The sequence below is a fragment of the Ictalurus furcatus genome, chromosome 8 (genome assembly GCF_023375685.1).
Source record: "Ictalurus furcatus strain D&B chromosome 8, Billie_1.0, whole genome shotgun sequence".
NCBI lineage: Eukaryota > Metazoa > Chordata > Actinopteri > Siluriformes > Ictaluridae > Ictalurus > Ictalurus furcatus.
This window is the reverse complement of record NC_071262.1, coordinates 7,601,315-7,622,755: the sequence shown is the minus strand read 5'-3', so window position 1 is coordinate 7,622,755 and position 21,441 is coordinate 7,601,315. Positions and strand designations below refer to the sequence as shown.

The 21,441-nt window shown below is 37.9% G+C and overlaps 1 protein-coding gene across 1 annotated transcript in view; it reads right to left on the bottom strand.

Annotated features, from left to right (window-relative positions):
• Positions 1-307: 307 nt before the first annotated feature.
• The window catches only part of cyfip2 (cytoplasmic FMR1 interacting protein 2), a 50,246-nt gene continuing 29,112 nt past the window's right edge, over positions 308-21,441 (bottom strand). Inside the window, exons 11-29 of the mRNA XM_053630481.1 lie at positions 20,027-20,264; positions 19,585-19,877; positions 18,053-18,200; positions 17,790-17,943; positions 17,438-17,594; positions 14,150-14,246; positions 13,962-14,038; positions 13,751-13,859; positions 13,452-13,571; positions 13,153-13,352; positions 12,977-13,064; positions 9,553-9,696; positions 9,328-9,418; positions 8,874-9,004; positions 4,766-4,838; positions 4,563-4,657; positions 4,200-4,438; positions 3,842-3,989; positions 308-2,186 (exon numbers count right to left, since the gene is read on the bottom strand). Coding sequence (XP_053486456.1) covers positions 2,019-2,186; positions 3,842-3,989; positions 4,200-4,438; positions 4,563-4,657; positions 4,766-4,838; positions 8,874-9,004; positions 9,328-9,418; positions 9,553-9,696; positions 12,977-13,064; positions 13,153-13,352; positions 13,452-13,571; positions 13,751-13,859; positions 13,962-14,038; positions 14,150-14,246; positions 17,438-17,594; positions 17,790-17,943; positions 18,053-18,200; positions 19,585-19,877; positions 20,027-20,264 — 2,770 coding nt within the window. The 3' untranslated portion in view covers positions 308-2,018. The remainder of the gene's footprint in view (positions 2,187-3,841; positions 3,990-4,199; positions 4,439-4,562; positions 4,658-4,765; positions 4,839-8,873; positions 9,005-9,327; positions 9,419-9,552; positions 9,697-12,976; positions 13,065-13,152; positions 13,353-13,451; positions 13,572-13,750; positions 13,860-13,961; positions 14,039-14,149; positions 14,247-17,437; positions 17,595-17,789; positions 17,944-18,052; positions 18,201-19,584; positions 19,878-20,026; positions 20,265-21,441) is intronic.

The window sequence follows — 21,441 nt, the reverse complement described above, 5'->3', positions numbered from 1 at the left end:
AGATGAACGGAGAGGTGTGGCATCATTAACTGTGATACCTGTGATTTCACAGTGGACTGTGGAGTGGCAAACAGCTAGATACCCCAGTACAGACTTTGTACAGAATTGTTCCGGGAATGTTGTGTGCCCTGCCAAGCGGACCTGGTGCGCTGCTCAGTGTCTTGTGGCGAAACCTAGGAAACCCAGGTTTCTGAATCAGGCAATTGAGTTTGCTGTGATTAACTTAAATAAATTTTATTTGTGAATTTGCACTGCACATGAACAACTCTACTCTTTCATTTTTAACTCACTTTTACAAACAAATCTACCATTCTGTCATTATTGTACATGGAGGAAATAGATGTTAATTGCAACTAAGCTCTTTGACCGATGCATCCTAATGTTCTCGTTCTGCTGCTTTAACATCAACTACAAGAGGTAAGAGGTAACATAACAGAGGTGAGAAGAATATTTAGGGTTCCCCCCCCAATATTTTTATGATTGTATTCAATTCATTAGTAATATGTCTCCTTTGGTACAAATATTGATATCAATAGTAAATCTCAAGTCAAGATTCAGTTAGATTTTTTTTTTATTTCATGGAAATACAATGCAATTTTCAATCCATTTGCACAACCATTTGTTGTACATTTCATTATGTTTTTCCTTTTTCTATTTTAAAACACTTGATCACTTGTACAACAATATGAACAAAAATCCATGTCACAATAAGATCCAAGATGACAATAAGTTACACCCGTCATGCCAGCATTAAAAGCAAAGCCTCAGAATTTTCATTTCATTTTTATCATTAAACAATTGAAGCCCTCCAAGGCGCAAGGAAAACGGTGTATGTGAACAGAGACTTGGAAAAGGAACCCTTACTTTACTAAGTACTTTAAAAGAGAAAGGTATGTAAAAGATCCTGAACTCAGGAAAGAGATGAGTTCATGAGGATTCACTCACAACAGTAGCTTTAGGTCTTATAACTGTCCTTATGTACAGAAAATGGAAGTTTAAAGGTCATTTTCCCCTAACAATGTGTTCCACGGCATATGATGGGAAACTGAAATATAGGATATTTCCTCTAAATCAAATCAAGAGGTATTTAAAAAGAAATCCTTCATCCTCCATTGCAACACAACTGTGAAATTTAGATTATGTGAATTCACAATGCTAAACATTTCCACTGGTTAAATACACACTTTGAATTAAAACATTATTAGCCCAGACAAGCTGTCCATAAACTGAGACGTTAATAATTGCAACCATTGGTGGGGGCTTGTTTTCTGTAGATTAGGCAAATACTCAGGACATATTACATTATAAAAAATGAACACGTACCACACCAAATACTTAATTTTGTCTGACATTTAAGATGGAAAATAGAAGATATAATACGCTTTTAAAACAATTCAGAAAAGCAGAGTTAACTGGGTAATGGAGGAAACAGAATATGGTGATCTTTTAAAAATGTGCCAAAGAATATAAGAATGATAAATAAATATGCAAACTAGATTAACACTTTAGTGTCCATGAACCAGATTCTTTTTGCTCCTATGTCTTTAGGCACATACATTAAAAATTAAAAGGTGAATTTAGTTGAAAGTGGTGGACAAGTGAAAGGTGAAAACTTTTTTAAAAAATGGACATGCAAAAAAACCCCAAGAAACAAACAAAAAACCACCATAAAAATCACAATTTTTTTTTTTTATATATATGTGCTCTAGTTAATTTAATAGTTATATTTAAATTTGTTACTCTTTACTTTACCATAATTTGCCTTGTGTTTTATAGGCAGGACCTGATGTGATACCTAAGGAATCTTATTAGGTTGTCCAGAATCGAGGTTCACAGAACAGTGGATAAGGCCTTCAGTTCACTTGAGGATCTAATTTGGACATGTATGGAGGTATGTCTGCCACTGTTAAAACAGTGGTCGAGAAAACGCTTGTAAATTACCTTTACCTTTTAAGCGTGTATGTTTGAAAACCAGCCAACACCAGAGGAAAGCGTGTAAGTGGTCGGTTGTGGGGGTTTTAACATGTGGTTGCCAGGGACTGGTGTATAGGAGGCTGGAAACAGCGAACATGCTCAACTGTAGAACTGTCCGTCTCAACAGCCTTCATGTACTTGTTGAGAATGGCAAAGATCTCGTTGTTGAGGATCTGGTACTTTCGGATGCGGTCAGCCATTTTCTTCAAGGGCTGTAAATTAAAGGCATGGAAAGTGATAAATAAGATATTATATGATGTTGAAAAGTTTCAGCATTATTCAATGTTTTTTTTTTCAGTTTACTTTACACCATGCTGATAACTATTTCCATGCTTATAACTATTGCTGAAACAGATGCTCAGAAAAAATGTTTCTTTGATTTGTTTTGTAATCAACCAATAAGAGATGTATTTTCACAGCAAAGGCAAAACTAAAATGCCAGCATACTACTAATCTGATTTTTAGCTGATATTTCCCCCCCCCATGTTTCTGCCAAGTTGCATTTCATGGAGCTCAGGTGCTTGAAAAGCATTAACCCTTGTTGGCCCAGTGCCCTTTTGGAATTTTTCTGTGTTTGACTGAGGCCCATATCAAATCAAATGAAATAATTATTTAAATAAAAGCACACGATTGCTGACTGTCAGTTTACATCATGTGACCTGACGTTTCACTGCAGCTACAGTCTACAAGCCTACATCTGCAAGGTGAAGATGGTGAGTTTCGTTTTAGTTTGAACACCTACTGCGTGTGTACTTAGAAAAAGTGTTCCATGCTGTTGCAATGTAGTTAGCATTTTAAATCAAAGATGGGTTGTGTTTAGTTCACGTTTCAATTTGAAATTTAATTTGGACATTCATTTGTTTATGTGCATTATATTCTTTTCCACTATTCAACATATTCAATATTTATCCATCCTTTTATAGTTAGTACAAAGATGCCTGAAAAAGAAAGAAGGTGAAAAATAAAGAAAACCAAAAGCATCCTCGAACAACCTGAGACAAGTATGCATTGGTATAATCTTGAAATAATTATAGCAATTATATTTATTTTTGCACAATTTTATGTTGTGCCATAGTTGGTGTTTTAAAATCTTGATCCTTTACACACCAGATAGTTCTGGTCCACTAATATGATTGGACAAGCATTCCAAAAGTGCTGATATTTAGTATAAGAGCACTGGGACATTTCACTGTTTGTATCATTCCACACATATTAATTCCACTTCTAGCAATAGTTCATTACACTGAAACCCTTACTACACTTACTATAGGCTGTCAGTCAGTCTGTGTGTTGGCATGGCAACACACAACGCCCTATCTAGCTGGGGCTACTCTGGGAACTATTTTAGTTGTTGGGGCCAAAATAAACTAAATATTCGTCTGAAATATTTTGTCTGAAATGTCAGTTACTCTATATTAGTTTATTGTTTATTGAACTGTTGTATAAAAGCAATATCACACTTGTGATCATGTTGTTGTACTGGATATCAGCACTGCTGTGATTTAGCCGCAGGGACCTGAAGTGCTGCAGGTAATCATTATGCACATTTCTGATGCAAATAAAAATTGAAGATGGGTATACAGGTCTAAATGAGACATCGGTAAAAGTTGTCTACTGTTAGACATTTTAAAATAGACTTTTTAATCACAGTTGAGTAATTCATGTAAATCAAAGGTAACCAAAAAAAGGCACTTGAGTAATACGTTTTGTATTGCTTTTCCATAAAAATGTGTATAATATGACATAATTACCATGAAGTATTTAGAAAATATACTGATATTAAAGTTTAGCTAAATCTCCCACCATATCACCTTAATAACTCCACAAGGTCATAGAGGACACCTACCATGTTGTTGATGACACTTACCACGTTCTTGATGATCTCGTCCTTGCCATCCTGTCTCTGGACCTTCAGCAGGTGGTAGCAGAAATCAAAGAGGTCGAAGCGCCTCTGCTGGCCCAACAGCACGATGATGGCACAGCCAGCCCAGTTTAATCCATCCCCAAAACACTGCCTAAACACAAACAGAGTTGCACCATACAGTAGCATGCTCAGTAGACTCAAGAAAGACCAACCTAATATTCCTGAAATCTCTATCGCACAAAAGATCACTGTAAGAAGTACAGGGTGTATCATGTGGAACACGCACTATTACTGGCATTTAATGTTTCATTGTTTTTGTGTTTGTGTCTCTGTCAAAGTTATTGTAATTTCAGCGACATACTCTGCTGTGAACTCGTGTGTGCCCACTGGGATACAGTAGACAAACTGCATGGCGCTCCAGAGCCGGTGGAACTCCATGCACTCGTCCACGTGCATGACACCATTGCTGGGTGGAGGGCCACGCCACACGCTGTCTTGCAGAAAGCTGCGGATGCGCGTGAGGATGACCTCGAACATTGACAAGCCACAGCACAGCCTCTCCTTGGTCAGCAGGTCTCCCTCTCGTGCGATAGCAATTTGCTGTCAGGAAGATCGCCATATAAGTACTATGCACTAAAAACAAGCAGCTTTTTTGCAGCACATATTTCACTTTCCATGCTGAGTGACATCACAGCACCACACCCAACAAATGTTTGTCTCTCACCTGTGGAGTGCCAAGTCTCTCAATGAGAGGAACCAAGTGCAGAGGAGCATACTTCGCTTCCAGCCTCTTCATCCTCACCTCCAGCCTCTCACCCTCTACAGACCAAGCAATAGCATTGGATAAAGCTCAGCATTCGAAGCTGCTTTACTGCTTTACTCAGCAAGAGTCGAGCATAATTATTCATAATCTGTTTTGTTCTTCACCTTTAATGTAGACTCTAGGGAGAATGTTCTGGAATGGAGCTGCATGAAGGAGGTCACAGACTTCTTCCTGGGACTAAAATGAAAACAAACCGCCAGAGAAACCTAGTGAGCAACATAACTACTTAACAGAGGTGAAATCCTGGGTCCACTGTGAAATTAAAGAAACCACACAAACAGCAAAATGGATGTCATCCAGTGATTATATACAGTACTGTACGTATGATGTAAAATGTATGTCAAATCCATGGTGCACACACAGGACAAAACTTGGCTTTAAGCCCTAACTACAGTCCAGCTTGTTAAAAAAAAATTGCCACATTTTTTTAAAATCATTAACCTATAATACACTCAGTTGATAGTTTATTACATACACCTACCTTATAGCTATATGCATGAATCATTTTTTCAGGTACACCTACAGCATAGGACACTGTGTAGTATATAATACTGTAGCCCATCTGTTGCAGCCTCTACACCATCCATCAGTGTAAAGAAAGTACCATAGGACCATCAGTGAGCAGATATTATTCAGGGGGTGTTTCAGTGATAAATATGTAGTAGTTGTATGTTAGTGTGCATGTGGTGATCGCACAAGTGGATCAGACACAAATGCTGCTGGACATTTTATGCGCTGTATATACTTACACTTTATTACACACAAACTTTGTCAGTACACCATGCCATGAAGGTGTACAGTTAGAGACTGTAGCTTATTTTTTCTATGCACAATTTGCGCTGATCATCCTTTAACCGCAGTGTTAGTTTCTCATCAGAGCAATGGTCCTATGGGGAACCATTTCCACGGATGGTTGGAGTAGAGAGGGGCTGACGAACTGTACATAGCAGCAGATGGACTATAGTCAGTAATTATTAGAGATACACAGATGTATCAGCCAATAATCGGTATCGGCCGATAAAGGCAATTTTTCACACTATCGGCTACACTATGAGCCTAACACGAGGTTTTTTAGAATTCAGTCAATGTTAATATGAATTAATAACATTCATTATTCATTATAGTAATTATACACTTGCAAAGAGCAACTTTAAGGTAGCTCTACACGTTACAATGGTGGAGTGCAGATAACGTAGGTGTACCTAATAAATTAACAGCCAGACATGGTTAGATTAGGAAATGCTATTTTAATTGTATGGCTTCAGGAATTTGAGCAGTGATTAAAACACATGAACTCTCAGGGGGCTTTCACACTGGCAGTTTAGTCCAAAACTGAGCACGAAAAATTGCATGACACATTAGCTGTCATGCAGATGGAGAAGCGCACCGCAGTACAGAACCCGAGACTACCTGTAGGAGGTGGTACAAGTTCGGCTGCATTGGACCCGTGTTGCGGGTCCACACTTGTTCAGCGAGTAAAGTAACCTGCGCATGTGTTTTAGCTGATGACGACATCATTAGTATCCACAACACACGTGCACCCTGAGTGGCAAACGTGCCCTGTGTGAGAACCACCTCACAGGCAGACAGAAACACTTGATATCATAGCATAAAATACAGAATTCGCGCATTTGAAGGAAATGGACCCTGGAATAAATTACAAGATGTGATTAGTTTTAGTGAAATGAGGGCACACTGATTTTGTCATGTCACGTCGAACAAAATAATAAACCAAGCAATACGCAGATTTGTGCCCTGTGCAGAACGGTGTCGAGGGATCAGCGTGCAGTGATCGGCTATCACAAAGTACACTTCAAAATAAGATACATTTAACACAGACATAAAAGGCAAGCATCAGAATATTACAATTGACTAATGAATACAGGATCAGCGCATCAGAGCAAGACAATCACGAGCAGCCAGAAAGTGTTCCATACTGCCATGGATTCAGAGGACACGAAGGACAAGAAGAAGAATTTCACTTTGTTTAGTGGTATGTGGGGCTGGGATCAAAATGAGCTGCAATTTGTACTTGCTGATGAATGCCCTGGAGAGAATCTAATTGTAATGACTGTAAAGACTAGAGACTCTTGTAGAGGGATTGGGGTGCACTCCTGTATGCAGACTTCCAACTTCAATTCAGAGCAACTTTGAAACTTAACAACCAGATGAACCAAATAAAATATGCAAATCTAAAACTAAGATCTTTGGGCTCTTTCTTCTATGCTTTACCATCTTTATTTGTCACATACACATTATAGTACAGTGAAATTCTTTTCTTTGCATATTCCAGCTTGTTAAGAATATTGCACCCCTGGAGCAGATATGGTTAAGGTGCATGCTCAAGAGCTTGCTGACAGCTCGGTAGTGCTCGGGCTTGAACCCTGACCTTCTGATCAGTAGCGCAGAGCCTTAACCACCCACTGTGCCACCACGGCAGTGCTTTTTTTTTTCTTTCTTCTTTACTGTGTAGGGGGACTGGGTGCTCATGGGTCCAATACCCAGGCAAATTTCCAACTGTTTCAGACATGAATTTTTTGTTATGGTTCATCTAACATGTCTTGCAGTATTGCTCTGAATCTAGAAAGAATCTTAAGATAAGTGGCAATATGGTGACCCTCAGGGCTACTGAGAAGTAGCAAGATTAATTAAAAATCAAATAACCCATTTATACCCACAGTACACCAGTTGTTAATCCTAACAAATTTATTGCTGCCAATCAATTCTTTCCTACTGTTTGTGCACGACACTGCCTCAATGCTTTCAGTATTTTATTACATGTTGCGCCCACAAATTAGATGTGGTTTTTCATCATTTAGTGAACAAAATATCCACAAACAGAAATAAATGTTCACATTTTTTATTTATTTTTATAATCACCATCGTAAAATCATTGTTGAACCCTTGTTGAACAACATGATACTAACTTTGCTTAGTCAGTTGTCTGGGGACTGTGATCATCTTATCTTTGAATCCATGGCAGAATAGGACACCAGGAACAATATGTAAAGTGAAACAAAGCAACTTGTGTGGTTTTGTTACATGAGTTAGACCTAATTCCTTACCACCTTTGGTTGTTGCCAGCGTGTAATGAAAAATAAAGTTGCGTTTTAGAGGCAGAGGGCAGCACTATTTTCTACTAACACATCATCCACACAGTAATGAAGCACACACACACACACAAATTAATCACTGCACACATTGTACAGGGTGACAACTATGTACAATGAATCAGGAGAAAATACTGCTTTTCGAACAGTACCTCAGATAACAGTACTCATGAAAACCCCTTTAACAGATGAAATCCTCTGACAGAAACTAGTATTGGCTAAGAGCTGCCAAGAATTTACAAAGCTATAAGAAACTCTCCCAGAAAAGAGAATTGATTTTTGTGGAAGCAATGCACAAATGTGCCATGCAGACTGTATATTGCAATAAGTCAGAGAAAGACAGCGAACTTTAAAAGGAAGCAAAAACAGACACAGAAACATAATAGAATAGAGCATGGTGATAAGTAAAAATAATACATTTTTAAATTAAATTCACATTTATCCCAAAAATATTATACAGTAGAAAATACAGAGTTTACATGCAACAATATATTTACTTATGTCATGGTCTGTCCGAATACTCGATTGGCTGGAAGGTGTGCACAGGTAGTTCCAATCAGTTTAATCACTGTTCTAAATTAATGCGCTGCGTATAAACAACTGTAACCATAGTAACATACAGTTACAATTGCATAGAGCAGTTAAATTCAGAGCTTCATTATTAATAGAGATGCGGCACAGATGCAGGTCATCATTATAATCATTATTTATTATAATTAATCCAAATAAATGTAATCTCTGTATGATTTAGAGCGGACACAATTCTAGATCTAACGACCTGTATATGAAATAAATAATGAAAATGAACTGTTATTTTTATATTTCATTGAAATTTTGCACGGCAAACATCAATGACAGCTTTAACTTGTCAATGCTGGCAAGTGACCACGGTATAAGCGGAATAATCCATGGCTAGGTGTGCGTCACACAATTTAACGCACTCCGCGGAGGCAACCACGCCGTGCATTAAAGTAATGTAATGCACAACTAGCTGTGGATTATTCCTTATATAAAACCTTCATATCTAAAAATAGTAATTAAATATTTATAATTAAGTAATTATAATAACGAAGTGAAAGGTACAGAATGTGTAGCTTCCTACCAGAGCTTGCTCAATAAGGAGGCAGAAGAGGATTGCATTGCCAACCTCCCTTAGGCTCTGAAACACATCAGTCTTCAGCTCAGCGTATTCAATTATATCCTTGAGCTGGTGGTGGAAAAACTCCAGGATACCTGGGGGGGAAAAAAAAAAAAAAAAAAAAAAAAAAAAAAAAAAACATACCCCATAATAAAGAATGAGAACTGTGAAGGACACAAGAAAATAAATTTTAAAAGATCGCAAGTTTCACAAGTAGCTTCTGCTTAAATTTTTTTTTTTACAAATTTAAGGAAAATATTAAAACTAATAATGAGTCTTTTAATCGCTGCCAATCATCATGATAATCACAGAACTAATGCAGATTTGCACACTGCAGTTTGTTGGTTGTAATTATCATGAATTTGACGTAGATGAAAAATAAAGAAGACAGCTGTAATCCGAGAGTGAGCCATCCTACCTGGTGATCCATACTCATGGCGAGGCAGACGGCAGATCTTAGGCATCACCTCTATCAGTGTCTTCACATACTGAAGAATGGTGCCCTGGAGCTGAATAGCACAGCGGGTGACACACCAAAGGTCAAAAATAGACACGAGGCTAATGCAAACTGCTTACATAGAGATAAACTGCTATAGAAGAGAAAACGATATCCCACTGACAAAAACTGTTAAATTATCACTACCAAGCTCTTGACAATTTTCAGCAGCTCCTCCATCACTACGGCGATGCCCTGGTAACCAAGGAGACGGCAGATGGTTTTGAAATGCGGGGGACCCACAAAGTTCCTGTAGGAACTGTAGATGTGGGAGTATGCAATGTTCAAAGGCTGTAAATCAGAGAATAACATTTCAAATATCATTTCACACACAATCTCCTCAAACAGCACATCATATGGTAAGAGTTTTACTTACAAAAAACCCCCATCACATTGCAAAAAAAGAATAACATATACAGTACTGTGCAAGTCTAAGGCACATGCAAAGAAATGCTATAAAGCAAAGATGCCTTCAAAAAATAATGAAATTAAACCTTTCAGTAAACAATAATAAACAAAAATAAGTCAATATTTGGTGTGACAACCTTTTGCTTTTTAAGACAATACTGTACAATCAGTAGTCTCAGGTAGACCTGTCACGATAACTGGGTTTTTTTGTACGATATATTGTCCCAGAAATAATTGTGATATTATTAAGTGATATTATTGGCATTTAAATTTTATGCCTCTGATATAATTATAATTTTCACTTAAATATTTCCAAAATTCTAATTACATTCAAATTTTAAAGACATTGTATCAGTTAGGGGAAACACTAGTGAACACCAAATATTTAAATCAACAGTCCACAAGAGGGCGCAACAAATAAATACAAACCAAACAGCACCATGTTATTTTGTTTACAGCAAAGAACAAACCTGGATGTTAACAAATCACAAGATTTAACTAAGACTTTCAGGCCAGTTCCAGTGTTAATTTTCAGACTGTTTTTGTCTTCTGATGAAATTATCCCAATATTTCATCACTGTCATGTTTATTCATTTTAGTCACTATTACTCTGACTAAAATAGCATCGAATATTAGTGAACAGCATTTTAGTTGATGCCAATATTGCAAAAATGAAACCAAATATTCACACATTTTAGATATTAACTTAAACATGCATCAACAAAAACATGAGAAAACTGCCCTTGTTATGAAAACCTGATCTCGTGAAATAATAACGTTACAATGCGTACACTATAGTAATACAATATTGTGAATTCTTTATGCTTCAGTTCTTCATCGTCTGTGTTTAGTGTGTTGTTACAGAAAGCGTGTATTCACGAAGTGACTTATCGTTCTACCAAGTGCCTTACTTAAGTTCAAGTTCCCTGGTGCATTTGTGTCAGAAGCAGGTTGTAATATTAAGTTTGTGTTGTGTAAATATCTGATTAATCTCATATGTGTATAGGATATGTTTGGGTGAATTCATTAACCCGCTAGTAAAGCGCTTCAGTTTACCGCTGTTCATTCACTGTTCTGCTTCTCACTGCTGATTCAGCTGCTCACGCACATCAATCACCAACATTATTGACTATGACTGGATTATCTGTACCACTACAACTATTCTTTCTAGATTTTTCTTCTTCAAAAAATATTGTTAGTGCATGGTTAACATCCTGCGTGTTGTTTTTTCAAAAGTATGTTTTAATTCAAATCTGTGCTAGTGTGTGCTACACATCTTAAATTTGAGTGTGCATTCGAATGTGCATTATCTTAAATTTGATGAATATTCAAAGTTAAAATTTTATTTTGACAGCACTAGAGCAGACGAGAGGACAGAAGCAGCGCGAATGGCTGAAATGTTACATTCATTCTTATGTAAACAAACACGCATGTAAACACAAGGGCAATAACGAGTTCAGCAAAAATGATCGCGGTCATGTCCATATATCATACGGTAAGTCGGTAATGTAAGTATTGTGACAGGCCTAGTTTAATAGTGCAGTTTTATAAAGAAATTTGCTACCAAGTTTTACTCAGTATCTTGGAGAATCTACCACAGTTCTTCTGGAAACTTTGACTGCTGCACTTGCTTTTTTTCTTTTGCATGCAAAACATTCATTATGTTGTTTGTCTGAAAAGTGGTCTAATAATATGTTACATAATATGTTGCTTTCTTTACCAACATACAAACATGTTTCTGTAACACATTTTTTGTTGGAAAAGTAACGTTTGGAAATATAAAATGTTTTTGTACCGACTCAATAATGCAGGCGGCATAAAGTAAACATACATATGTAGATTTTTGCCATATTGAGATATTAGAAAAACAAAACAGCAGTCAAACATTTACCCAGATAAACCTTTCCCAGATGAAGTAATTATTACAAATTACCACTCAGTGGGTGATTATAGATGGAGAATTACAGCAGTAGTTGTATTATTTCTAGTAGTACTATTTAGCTTCATACAACTATATTCCGTTAATATTTACACTTAAATCAAGAAACAGGTCTCTGCTTAGCACTAATATAATATACTTTAATTAATTAATTAAAATTAATTTAATTTTAATTAATATTAATATACTTTAATTAAACACACCATTAAAGTCATTAGATCATTAAAGTGATTACTTTGACATGGACTGCACCGGTTCTTTTTAAGATTAGTCATTAAAACTGCAAATCTAACTTTGACCTGGCAATACATTCACAGTGGATCAAGACTGCTCTGTCCCACAACTGATGGATATTTTAAATGTACTCTTCCTGATACTTGTAAATACAAATTTATAAATTTACTGGTGAATTTACCATCAGCTCTATAGAGTTTTTAAACATGAAATTTTATAAACTTTATACTATCATTGAGATAATCATGATTTATATTCTAAACCTAGTATTGTATGAAGGCAGGCAAGCTACATTGGTGCCTAAATATTTATATTTACTGGCACATTAAAAATCATTGAATACTGTTTTTTTTTTAAATGCTATTTGTGTTTGGGTGATAAAATCTCACAATGTTATAAACAGTCAAAGAAAGGCCATATGACTTGTATAAACTTATATAACTGATCTTATTTGATCAAATTTTATTTCATTTTATTAAACCAGATGCAGTATGCTTCTGAATGTAGCAATGCTGAGTTCTCTTTTGATCAGTATAGCCTTTAAAACTAGCTGGAAAGGGAAGTACCTGTAAAGTGCACGCAAACTCGAGGGCTATGCCACTAGAGACATGTAAAATATATCAACACACCACACAATGACACACAACTTGTGTGGAAACAAAAGCATCATGGAAGCTCCACCTTGTCATTCCTACAGTACATGCTTTTCTAGCACTAGCAATGTTCAGGAGTTGTTTATGTTGCCAGGAAGATGCTGATGTCAATCAGTAAGCAAACTGACATGCCCACACAGTTCTAATCGGGTAGAAGATCAGACTTTTTTGCAGATGTGACCTTAGTTGGAGATTTCTCACCGGTAAATGTTTATTAATGACGCATGTTTAGTATCACAATTGTTTAAAACATTCAAAAGCATGTCGCCAGGGGCTTTAATGTTTTTAAACACAACATATTTGATGATCATACAGGTGTGACAGTGCTAAAACTTACCTTAGAGCCATAAAGGTAGTAAGGCTGAACGTTGGCAGGCTTATCTCGCTGAGGCTCTTGGGTAAAGGGAATTGCTGTGCGCACAAATCTGCCCCACAACGTAAAACTCAATGAACAAGGAATTACAACTGATATAGTCACATAGAATTATTGATCTGCAGCGAATCTGCACAGACCTGTTGGTGGAGCCATTGTAGCAGTAGTTTGGCAAGAAATCAAAGTTGAGCTCCCAGAAGACGTGCAGTGTGATGCGGCCGTACGGAGCAGACACGTTGTGGTTGGCCTCCCGGAACATGGCGTCAAAACTGTCCAGGGTCATGTGTTTGGACAACAGTCGATGAGTCAGTCGGTTTATTTCCAGCAGCCACTCGAGCTCCTGGAAAATACATATACGCACAGCACAGATGACAATCATATTGATGTTTTAACAAAACAATACGTGGAATACACTCATTCTGTAGTGCACTACTTTTACCACTATAGATGTGAGGTCTTCACTCTCAAAGCGGCTGATGGCATGGTCCAGGGATTTGTACATAGCTGCTGAGATCCTCTGGGTGATCAGTCTGTTCAGGTCAATGGAACGACCCAGGAGCTTTGGACACACACGCACAAGAAAGAACATAATTTTTTTTCATATTCAGCAAAACTTTACTTCGGTGCCAACAGAACTAGAAACATAAGTAAAGCTACATTTAGATATAAAGTATTAAGACAAACGCTCAAAGGACATGGAAGTTCAACACCTGTACTGTATGTGAGTGAAGGCTGTACCTGCACATGTCTCTGTTTCAGCAGTGTCTCATAGCGGTTAGAGGGGGGGTAAGGGATAATCACGCCATAGTTCTTACATTCTGCACGGAAGCGCTTGTCCAAGAGAACACTGAGACAAACACATTTACACATTCAAAATATCCAAGTTTAAACATTCAATATTAAACCAATTGTTAAATGGACAGGTAACTGTGGTATCATGACTGCTCACCTTCCAGCCATTGCTTTATAGTACGCAAATATTTGATCAGCCAGTTTGTATACAAACTGATCAAAACACAGGTTCACCTAGACAAAAAAGCAAAATGATCATTGCTGATCAATTATAATCTCTGGGGAAAAAAATAGGTTGTAATTTCTAAATTATAATAGCATGCTAAGAAAGATGTAAGACTCTACCTCAGCCTCTATCTCATCGTAGAGGAACTGCTTCTTGAACTTGGTTAGAGCATAATATCCACTATCATTATAAAGATCCAAAGGATACAACACATATCTGAAAAAACAAAAACAAACAAACAAACAAACAGTAAAATATGCATTAAAAATAATCATCCTTAATGCCTCCTTTTCACTTCTTCCGACTGTCACGGATTTCCCCTCGCGCTGTGTGCATGAATTGCCCGAAGCGCAACAGCACGAACTTCTGGGTTGTCAGTGACACTGTTTACTTTTGACACGTGTGTTTTGTTTTGGTTTCTGTCCTGTCGGCGCCCTTGTTATTGGTTGTCTCCCTCACGTGTCATTATCATTATTCACAGCTGTTTATGTTTTACCTTTGATTACGTTAATTATTTAAACCCCTCGTATATCTTTGTTCAGTGCGAAGTATTGTGTGTTTCCGCCAGACCCGTACTAAGCCTTTAATCCTCGTATCTCGTTTCATGGTTTTTGATCCTGTTTTTGTCCTCCTGTTTATTGATTCTGGTTTCGCCTAGTCTATCCTGTTTGCCGTTCTCCTGACCTTTTGCTTGTTTTGACTACGATTGTGATACACATTTTGGATTTGTCTGCCTGCCTCTTAATAAAGCTCTTAACAGCATTCGCATCCTGCATCACCTCCTTGACAGATGAGAGAACGGAAGTCACTCATTTTCAGTGTAGAGCTGCGTGGGGGCTACAGCCAGCGGTGGGTGAATACACTTTGGAACTACGGCTGGTCGATATATCAATATAATATCGATATTGTGATAAATGATTACACAATACACTTTTCAGAGATATCGTTGGTATTAGGGATGTCACGAGAACCGATACTTCGGTACCAAGTCAGCACCAACATTCTTAAAATGTGACGGTACTTGTTTTTCTGCAGTAGCATAGGTACTGTTGGTAATGAAGGTACTGAGGTTGCAATTCCACCAGAACTGAAGGGGCAACATATACACACACAAGTGTTTTAGTCGGTCCACAAGTGGTAAAGAAGAAGCAGCAGCCTATAAGCACACAGGAAAAACTACAGAAGATGGCAATAGATTTAGCTCCGCCCTGACTCATTGAGCGGAAAGGTGGTGAGAGTCGAATATGGAAATACTTTGCATTCAAAGCGGATGACAACGAACATATAATTAATACTCTGAAGCCAGTGTGCAACCGATGCTATCGTTCATGTCAAACAAGGCGAAGAAATACCTCGAATATGGCAAAGCACCTGAAGGACGGTCCTATATTATGTTTGTTTGAGGCAGCTGGCATTGTGGCCGTGAAACCTCCTAACGTTATGCTCCATGTAATGTTTGCGATAGCCAGTTATTTGTTAACGACGTTAACACATTGCAATGTTATAAACTACCTCCTAATGGGCCACCATGCATCGCCATTCAGCCCGTGTCCTGTCAGCTAAATGTAGTCTAATGTCACTAATAAATATTCAAATGTTAATGCTTTTAATAAATCTTTTTGGCCTGCCACCATATCCAAGACAATATTGTGATTAAGGTGTTTACATGAGTCGCTTTTAGAATACTCCTTTCATGTACCCGTTTTACATGTTATAGAACATAGTTCGATTAACAGCACACGTCATTACGTCACCGCACCAAGCCGTCCGACGTTCCCTCCAGAATTTCACGTATCAACATACAATTATTCTTCGTTATGGTACGGTATACAGTTTTGGGTGTTTTTATTTAAAAATTTTACGAACACTTCAAGTGTAATTATTTGTCATGCTGTAAGTGCAAATAGACGACTGCTTGAAACCGTGGGCCGCGTCCCAAATTGCATATTTACCTACTATATAGTAGCCGAGATACATGTATTTCATCTACTACAGGCCTATAGTAGGCAAGTATGCGGTTTGGGGCAGCTGTGCTCTCTTGTTTGTCGTCAAACGGTGTGTGATCATGTCCTGTCGCAAAATGCGGTGGAAACTCTCACACGATGTTAATAATGTGATTAAGGTGTTTACATGTCTGTAATACACGTCAATAATGCGACTAAAATAGGAGTACTCCACATGTCTTAATACGATTTGTGTTGAGGAAGCAATGTACCAGGGAACATACTTCGAGTATGACCTTTATCGGATTAAGGTAATCAAAAATTGCTGCTTACATGGTAGTTTCTTAATCAGAGTATTGTCTTAATCGGGTTAATATTGGATTATTGTAGTCCATGTAAATGCACTGACTGTCAGACAGTGTTTGATAACTAAAATATCCCCCCTCTCTCTCTCTCTTTTTGCCAGTACCAGCCAGAGGAGGATGTCCTCCAGGTGAGTTTTTAATGAAATCTTTTTTATTTAAATTTTAAACCACACCGTGGTATCGTCTTTGGTATCGAGTATCGTATAATTTGGTGGCATCGGTACCAACTACTAGATTTTTGGTATCCTGACATCCCTAGTTGGTATGGTGATGTATTTTTAAATTTTTTAATAATTACAAAACTAAATGATACTGAATGAATGCCGCTGATTTGACATGAAAAAACCTTCTTTGTCTTTGTAGACATTAAAGACAAGTACCAGCAAAGACAGTTGAACCTTTTTTGTTTATGTTACTACTGTTTTGCAGACAGTTTGTTGGCTAAATTATATGTCATGATGTGCATCGTATGCTGTAGAAATGTCCTCATGTATCGTGATATGATATTTTTTGTCATATCGCCCAGCCCTATTTGGCACTGACTGAGGATGTGGGTGTGTTGAAGATTTTTAGTCTATGCACGATGCAACCATGTGACCGGAAGTAATATATTTTGGTTTAAAATACGTGCGTTAATTCACATTTAAAATTCCACATTTACTTCATAGTCACACTTCATTTAGTAATACAGGCATTATTATACAAACTGAGTAATATGTTGTTTGTTGCAATGCATTTTGTTGTGACAAGCTAGCTAGCTGGTTAGTTAATTAGCAATGCTGTAGCTTAGACTCTCTAAAAGACAGCAGCTACCTTGTTAACTACATTTATACACATAAACTGTATATTTGTTGAAGTTTTTCACATTTCAAACCACACATTTTATGTGGGCCACAAATTTAGTATTTATGTTTCTATATGTCACATAATAAAGGATATGGAACTTTGCCTATGCTAGTATCAGCCTCTCTCCGCTAGGCCCATCTGTAACCGAGCACAGTATAACACTGAACAAAATGTAAAGGGGTTCCTTTACAGGCATAAGATAGGATGCAAAAATGTTGAAATACGTGAGTGTATAAATGTTTGCAGCACTTACTCCATCATGGAGGGTTCTTTGGTTTCCAGAATATGGTCAGTGAGGATCCAGGGCATGGACATCTCAATGGGGAATTGGATGCGACGACCCATGGTGAGTTCCAGGAAGAACTCTCGGAACCAAAGCTGCGATAGGTCACAGCACTGCTGAAGGGCCTCTGAGAATCAATTACGACAAGGGTATTTCATGACTGTTATTCAGGAAACCTTTACAGCAATACAGTGTTAAAGAGGCTCTGTGTAAAACAAAATGGTAAGCAAGGATGTACATTTACTCTTATGAGAGCTTGAAATACTGGTTGGAATGCTGTGTTTTTTTTTTTCCCCGTATTAGTATGAAAGTGATTTCTGACCACTGAAGTTGAGAAGATGGGTGTAGAAGAAGGAGTGCTTGTGGAAGTCCTCTATGGCCTGAACTATGGGGCCATCCAGGCTGCTGCGCAGGGTCTTCTTAGAGCCACTCTTGTCTGCGATCAGAGACTCAAGCATGGTTCGCACCATGTACAGCTGCAAAGGGGCAAAATCTTTTAAAAATAATTCTAGAAAACCTCTAGAGAGCTGTTACACAGTCTGTAGGCAGTGGCTATGTGAAAAGAGTATCTTCAGTGTAACTGACCTGTGTGCTTGAGGGGCCAACAGCACGGCGGGGCACTTTAATATCAAAACCTCCTTTGGGGTCCTTCTCTCCTCTTAGACAAGGGTCATTGGGTGGCTCCCTGCCCCCCTCCCAATCACAAATGGTCTTCCGAATGGCCTGTAGAACGCTGCAAGGACAAACATGGCAATGTTGCAACCATGTGGATGGAAGTCTTGCTTTCATTCAGCGTAACTAAAGTAATTTAGCAAGCACATGACCATCTTGCACTGACACACTGCATTTTATAGTGTATAGTGCTGTACAGTGACTTCCAGTGGATTGTGACCATCTTCATTATGGATGGATTATGGATGGATGGCCACCTTTATATTCACATCATGAATTCATGCACCAGAAAGTTAACAAACGGTCTAATGCTGTTTGTAGATGTGGTATTTGCAGTCTACAAGCAAGTTTAAGTACAAGTTACAAGCACCATTAAGTGCTAATTATTACATAGCCATAACATGTTTTAATCAATTTTCTGGTCTATGCAGCCCATACAGGATTTCGCAGAGTTTTTCTGTGATTGTTGTGACCAAAAATGCTTGAGTTTGCTGTGGCTTTTTAAAAAATTTGTGATGCAATTTGCAGAGCTCCATTTCAAAGGGAACTCAACATTGTGTGAGCTCCACGCTGTGGGAAGCACCGTCACACGTGACCAGCATCCGAAGCTTGTGTAACATCATGCCTATTTATAGGCCTGCCTTGATCAGGTGACGTGGCAATTAAGCACGTCGAGTGATATAAAAACGTCTTGTTCCTTTCTCAGGGACAGGGTTACATGCGTAACCCAGACGTTTTTTGTGCTGTTTTTGCGGAAACTACTTGAAACTACTTGACTACTTGAACATGTACTCATGTTTGACGCACGTGAAAAGAAGAGGGCTTTGGCTGAACGTGTGTTGTGATGTCACAAGTTGCGTTGTCTTGGCACAAATCGGTAATTTTGAACAATTGAAAGCTCCACTGAATGTTGCGGAGTTTGCTTGATTTTGTGTTTAGTTCTGTGCTCGCAAAATCCCAGAGGGACTGTTAAACTGTACTCGTGTTCGACACACATGAAACAAAAAGAGGGCTTTGGCTGAATGCGCATTGTGATGAGGTCACACAACACTTCTTGGCCCAAATCTACAGAAAATATGCAGTAATTTTGAAAAATGGAAAGCTCCGGCGATTATTGCAGTGATTTTGCATTCATTTCTGCAATCGCAAAATCCTGGAGGGACTGTCTATGGGTCCTTTTCACAACCAAGTATGACGTATGAGAATTTTATTTAAATTGGTTTCCAGTTAGAATGTTTTCCTAAAATGAAGAGACTTTGTATAAAAAAATTGGGTTCACCCAGATATACACAAGTTTAACCTCATAGGCTTTCATTTCAAATCCAGTGCACTGGAGTACAAAGCCAAAGTGATTTTTAAAAAACACACTACTGTACTGTAAAAAATTACTTGCAGATATAATATTTTCATTGACAGCCATGAAAATGGGAAGACACTAATCTTACCTAATTAGGACGTTCTTTTTCTTGCGCACAGCCTGCCTGAGCGGCTCTCTCAGAGTGACCTGGGCAAAGTCCTGCAACGCAGCATAGATCGTGTTCCTGATGGCCTGGTTAAACACGCTCTCCATGCGGCCCATCAGCACCTGCAGGCCCTTGATCATGGCAATAACTTCTACCAAGGCAAATTTCTCCTCACTGGTATAGTTATAGCGTGTAGCACGCTCATACTCCTCAGCTGTGCCAGGACAGTCCTTATTGCAGAATTTATCAGTGGGGTGCACGAGTTTCCATGAGTACTGGAATAGGAAGTGAGACAGGAGAGAGAAAAAGTGAAGGAAAATTACACATAAACCACATAAGAAATAACTGGCTAGAAAACTGCTGTATCTATCTACACACACACACACACACACACACACACACACACACACAGACACATACTTACCACTTCCATGACATGAGTGCTCCACTTGGAGAGGAGCTGCAAACCTCGGAGAGCCAGGTCAAACAGCTCTCTGTACTCCTCGTCAGACTTCTGGCTGTCCAAGCCGGAGCCTGTGACCACTTCACTATTACTGTAACGTGCCAACTCTGAGATGAAGCGGATGTGGTCATCTCGGATCTGAACCATCTGCTCACACAGGTTGTACTGGGGACTAATGCTGCTCTGGGTGCAAGTCCACCTGGGGAGTTAAATGACCAATTAAGAAGATTCAAAAACAAGAGGAAACATTAAACCCTGTCTGTCCCTAACAAAACTAGCATGGATCTCCATGAAGCACAACAAGCTTCTGCTGAAATAAAGAGCAATATAAACTCTTATCAGTACAGATGATGATATATTAAAGTAGTGTTGTATAAACACAGAGCACATATATTTAAAGGGAAAAGTAAATTGAAGTATAACAACTTATGCATACATGTGAGTTATTAGCAGGCATGTTCACAATTCCCTGAGGTCCAAGTCAAGTCTCAAGTCTTTGTTCTGTTTTTTAGCAGTAGTTCTTTCAGCTAGTTATTGTAATTAAGTCTATGAGGCTAAATCAATTTTGAAATATTAAAACTGATTACTTCTACAGAATGTCTTGTTCATTTATTCAAAATTGTCTAATAAAGCACACAAGGTTTTACTTAAATCATTAATTACATTTTTATACACAATCAAAAAACTAGTAGTTTCAAACTATTACATTTGAACCAAAAGTTCTCCTTATAATTATAAGAAAACAGAACATCCATAGCAAATACAGGAAAGATATGACTTTTTTTGTCACTTAGTGCAAAATGCCATTGTCAGTACATAGACCTAAGTACTACATTAATCACTTTAAACTAAACTTTATCATCTAATGCACTATCATCTAATAAGACATTCAAATATCTTTTCACATTAATAAAATATGGTAAACAACAATGAATAAAATGTTCATTTGAAATTTTCATAGAATTTTCATTTAAAAGATAAAATATCAATGAAAGAGAACAGTAATTACATTTTCATAGAAATTCAATTCAATTCAATTTTATTTGTATAGCGCTTTTTACAATAGACATTGTCTCAAAGCAGCTTTACAGAAATATCAACATGGTATACAGATATTAAAGGTGCGAATTTATCCCAAATTCAATGCAAAATATACCATTTGGAACACAGAGAAACAAACATGCTGTGTATTTTGAGCTATTTGAGTTGCCATAGTTCGCTGTAGTTCTCAAGCAATGATGGGTAAGGTAGTCTTCCAGTAACAAATGCAATTTAACTTGGTAATCTTGGATATTATATGTATTACATTGGGGAGGGGGGGGGGGGTATTTTGACAGCACTTTTCCAATGGGTAATGCCTTCAGATGTGTCATGCA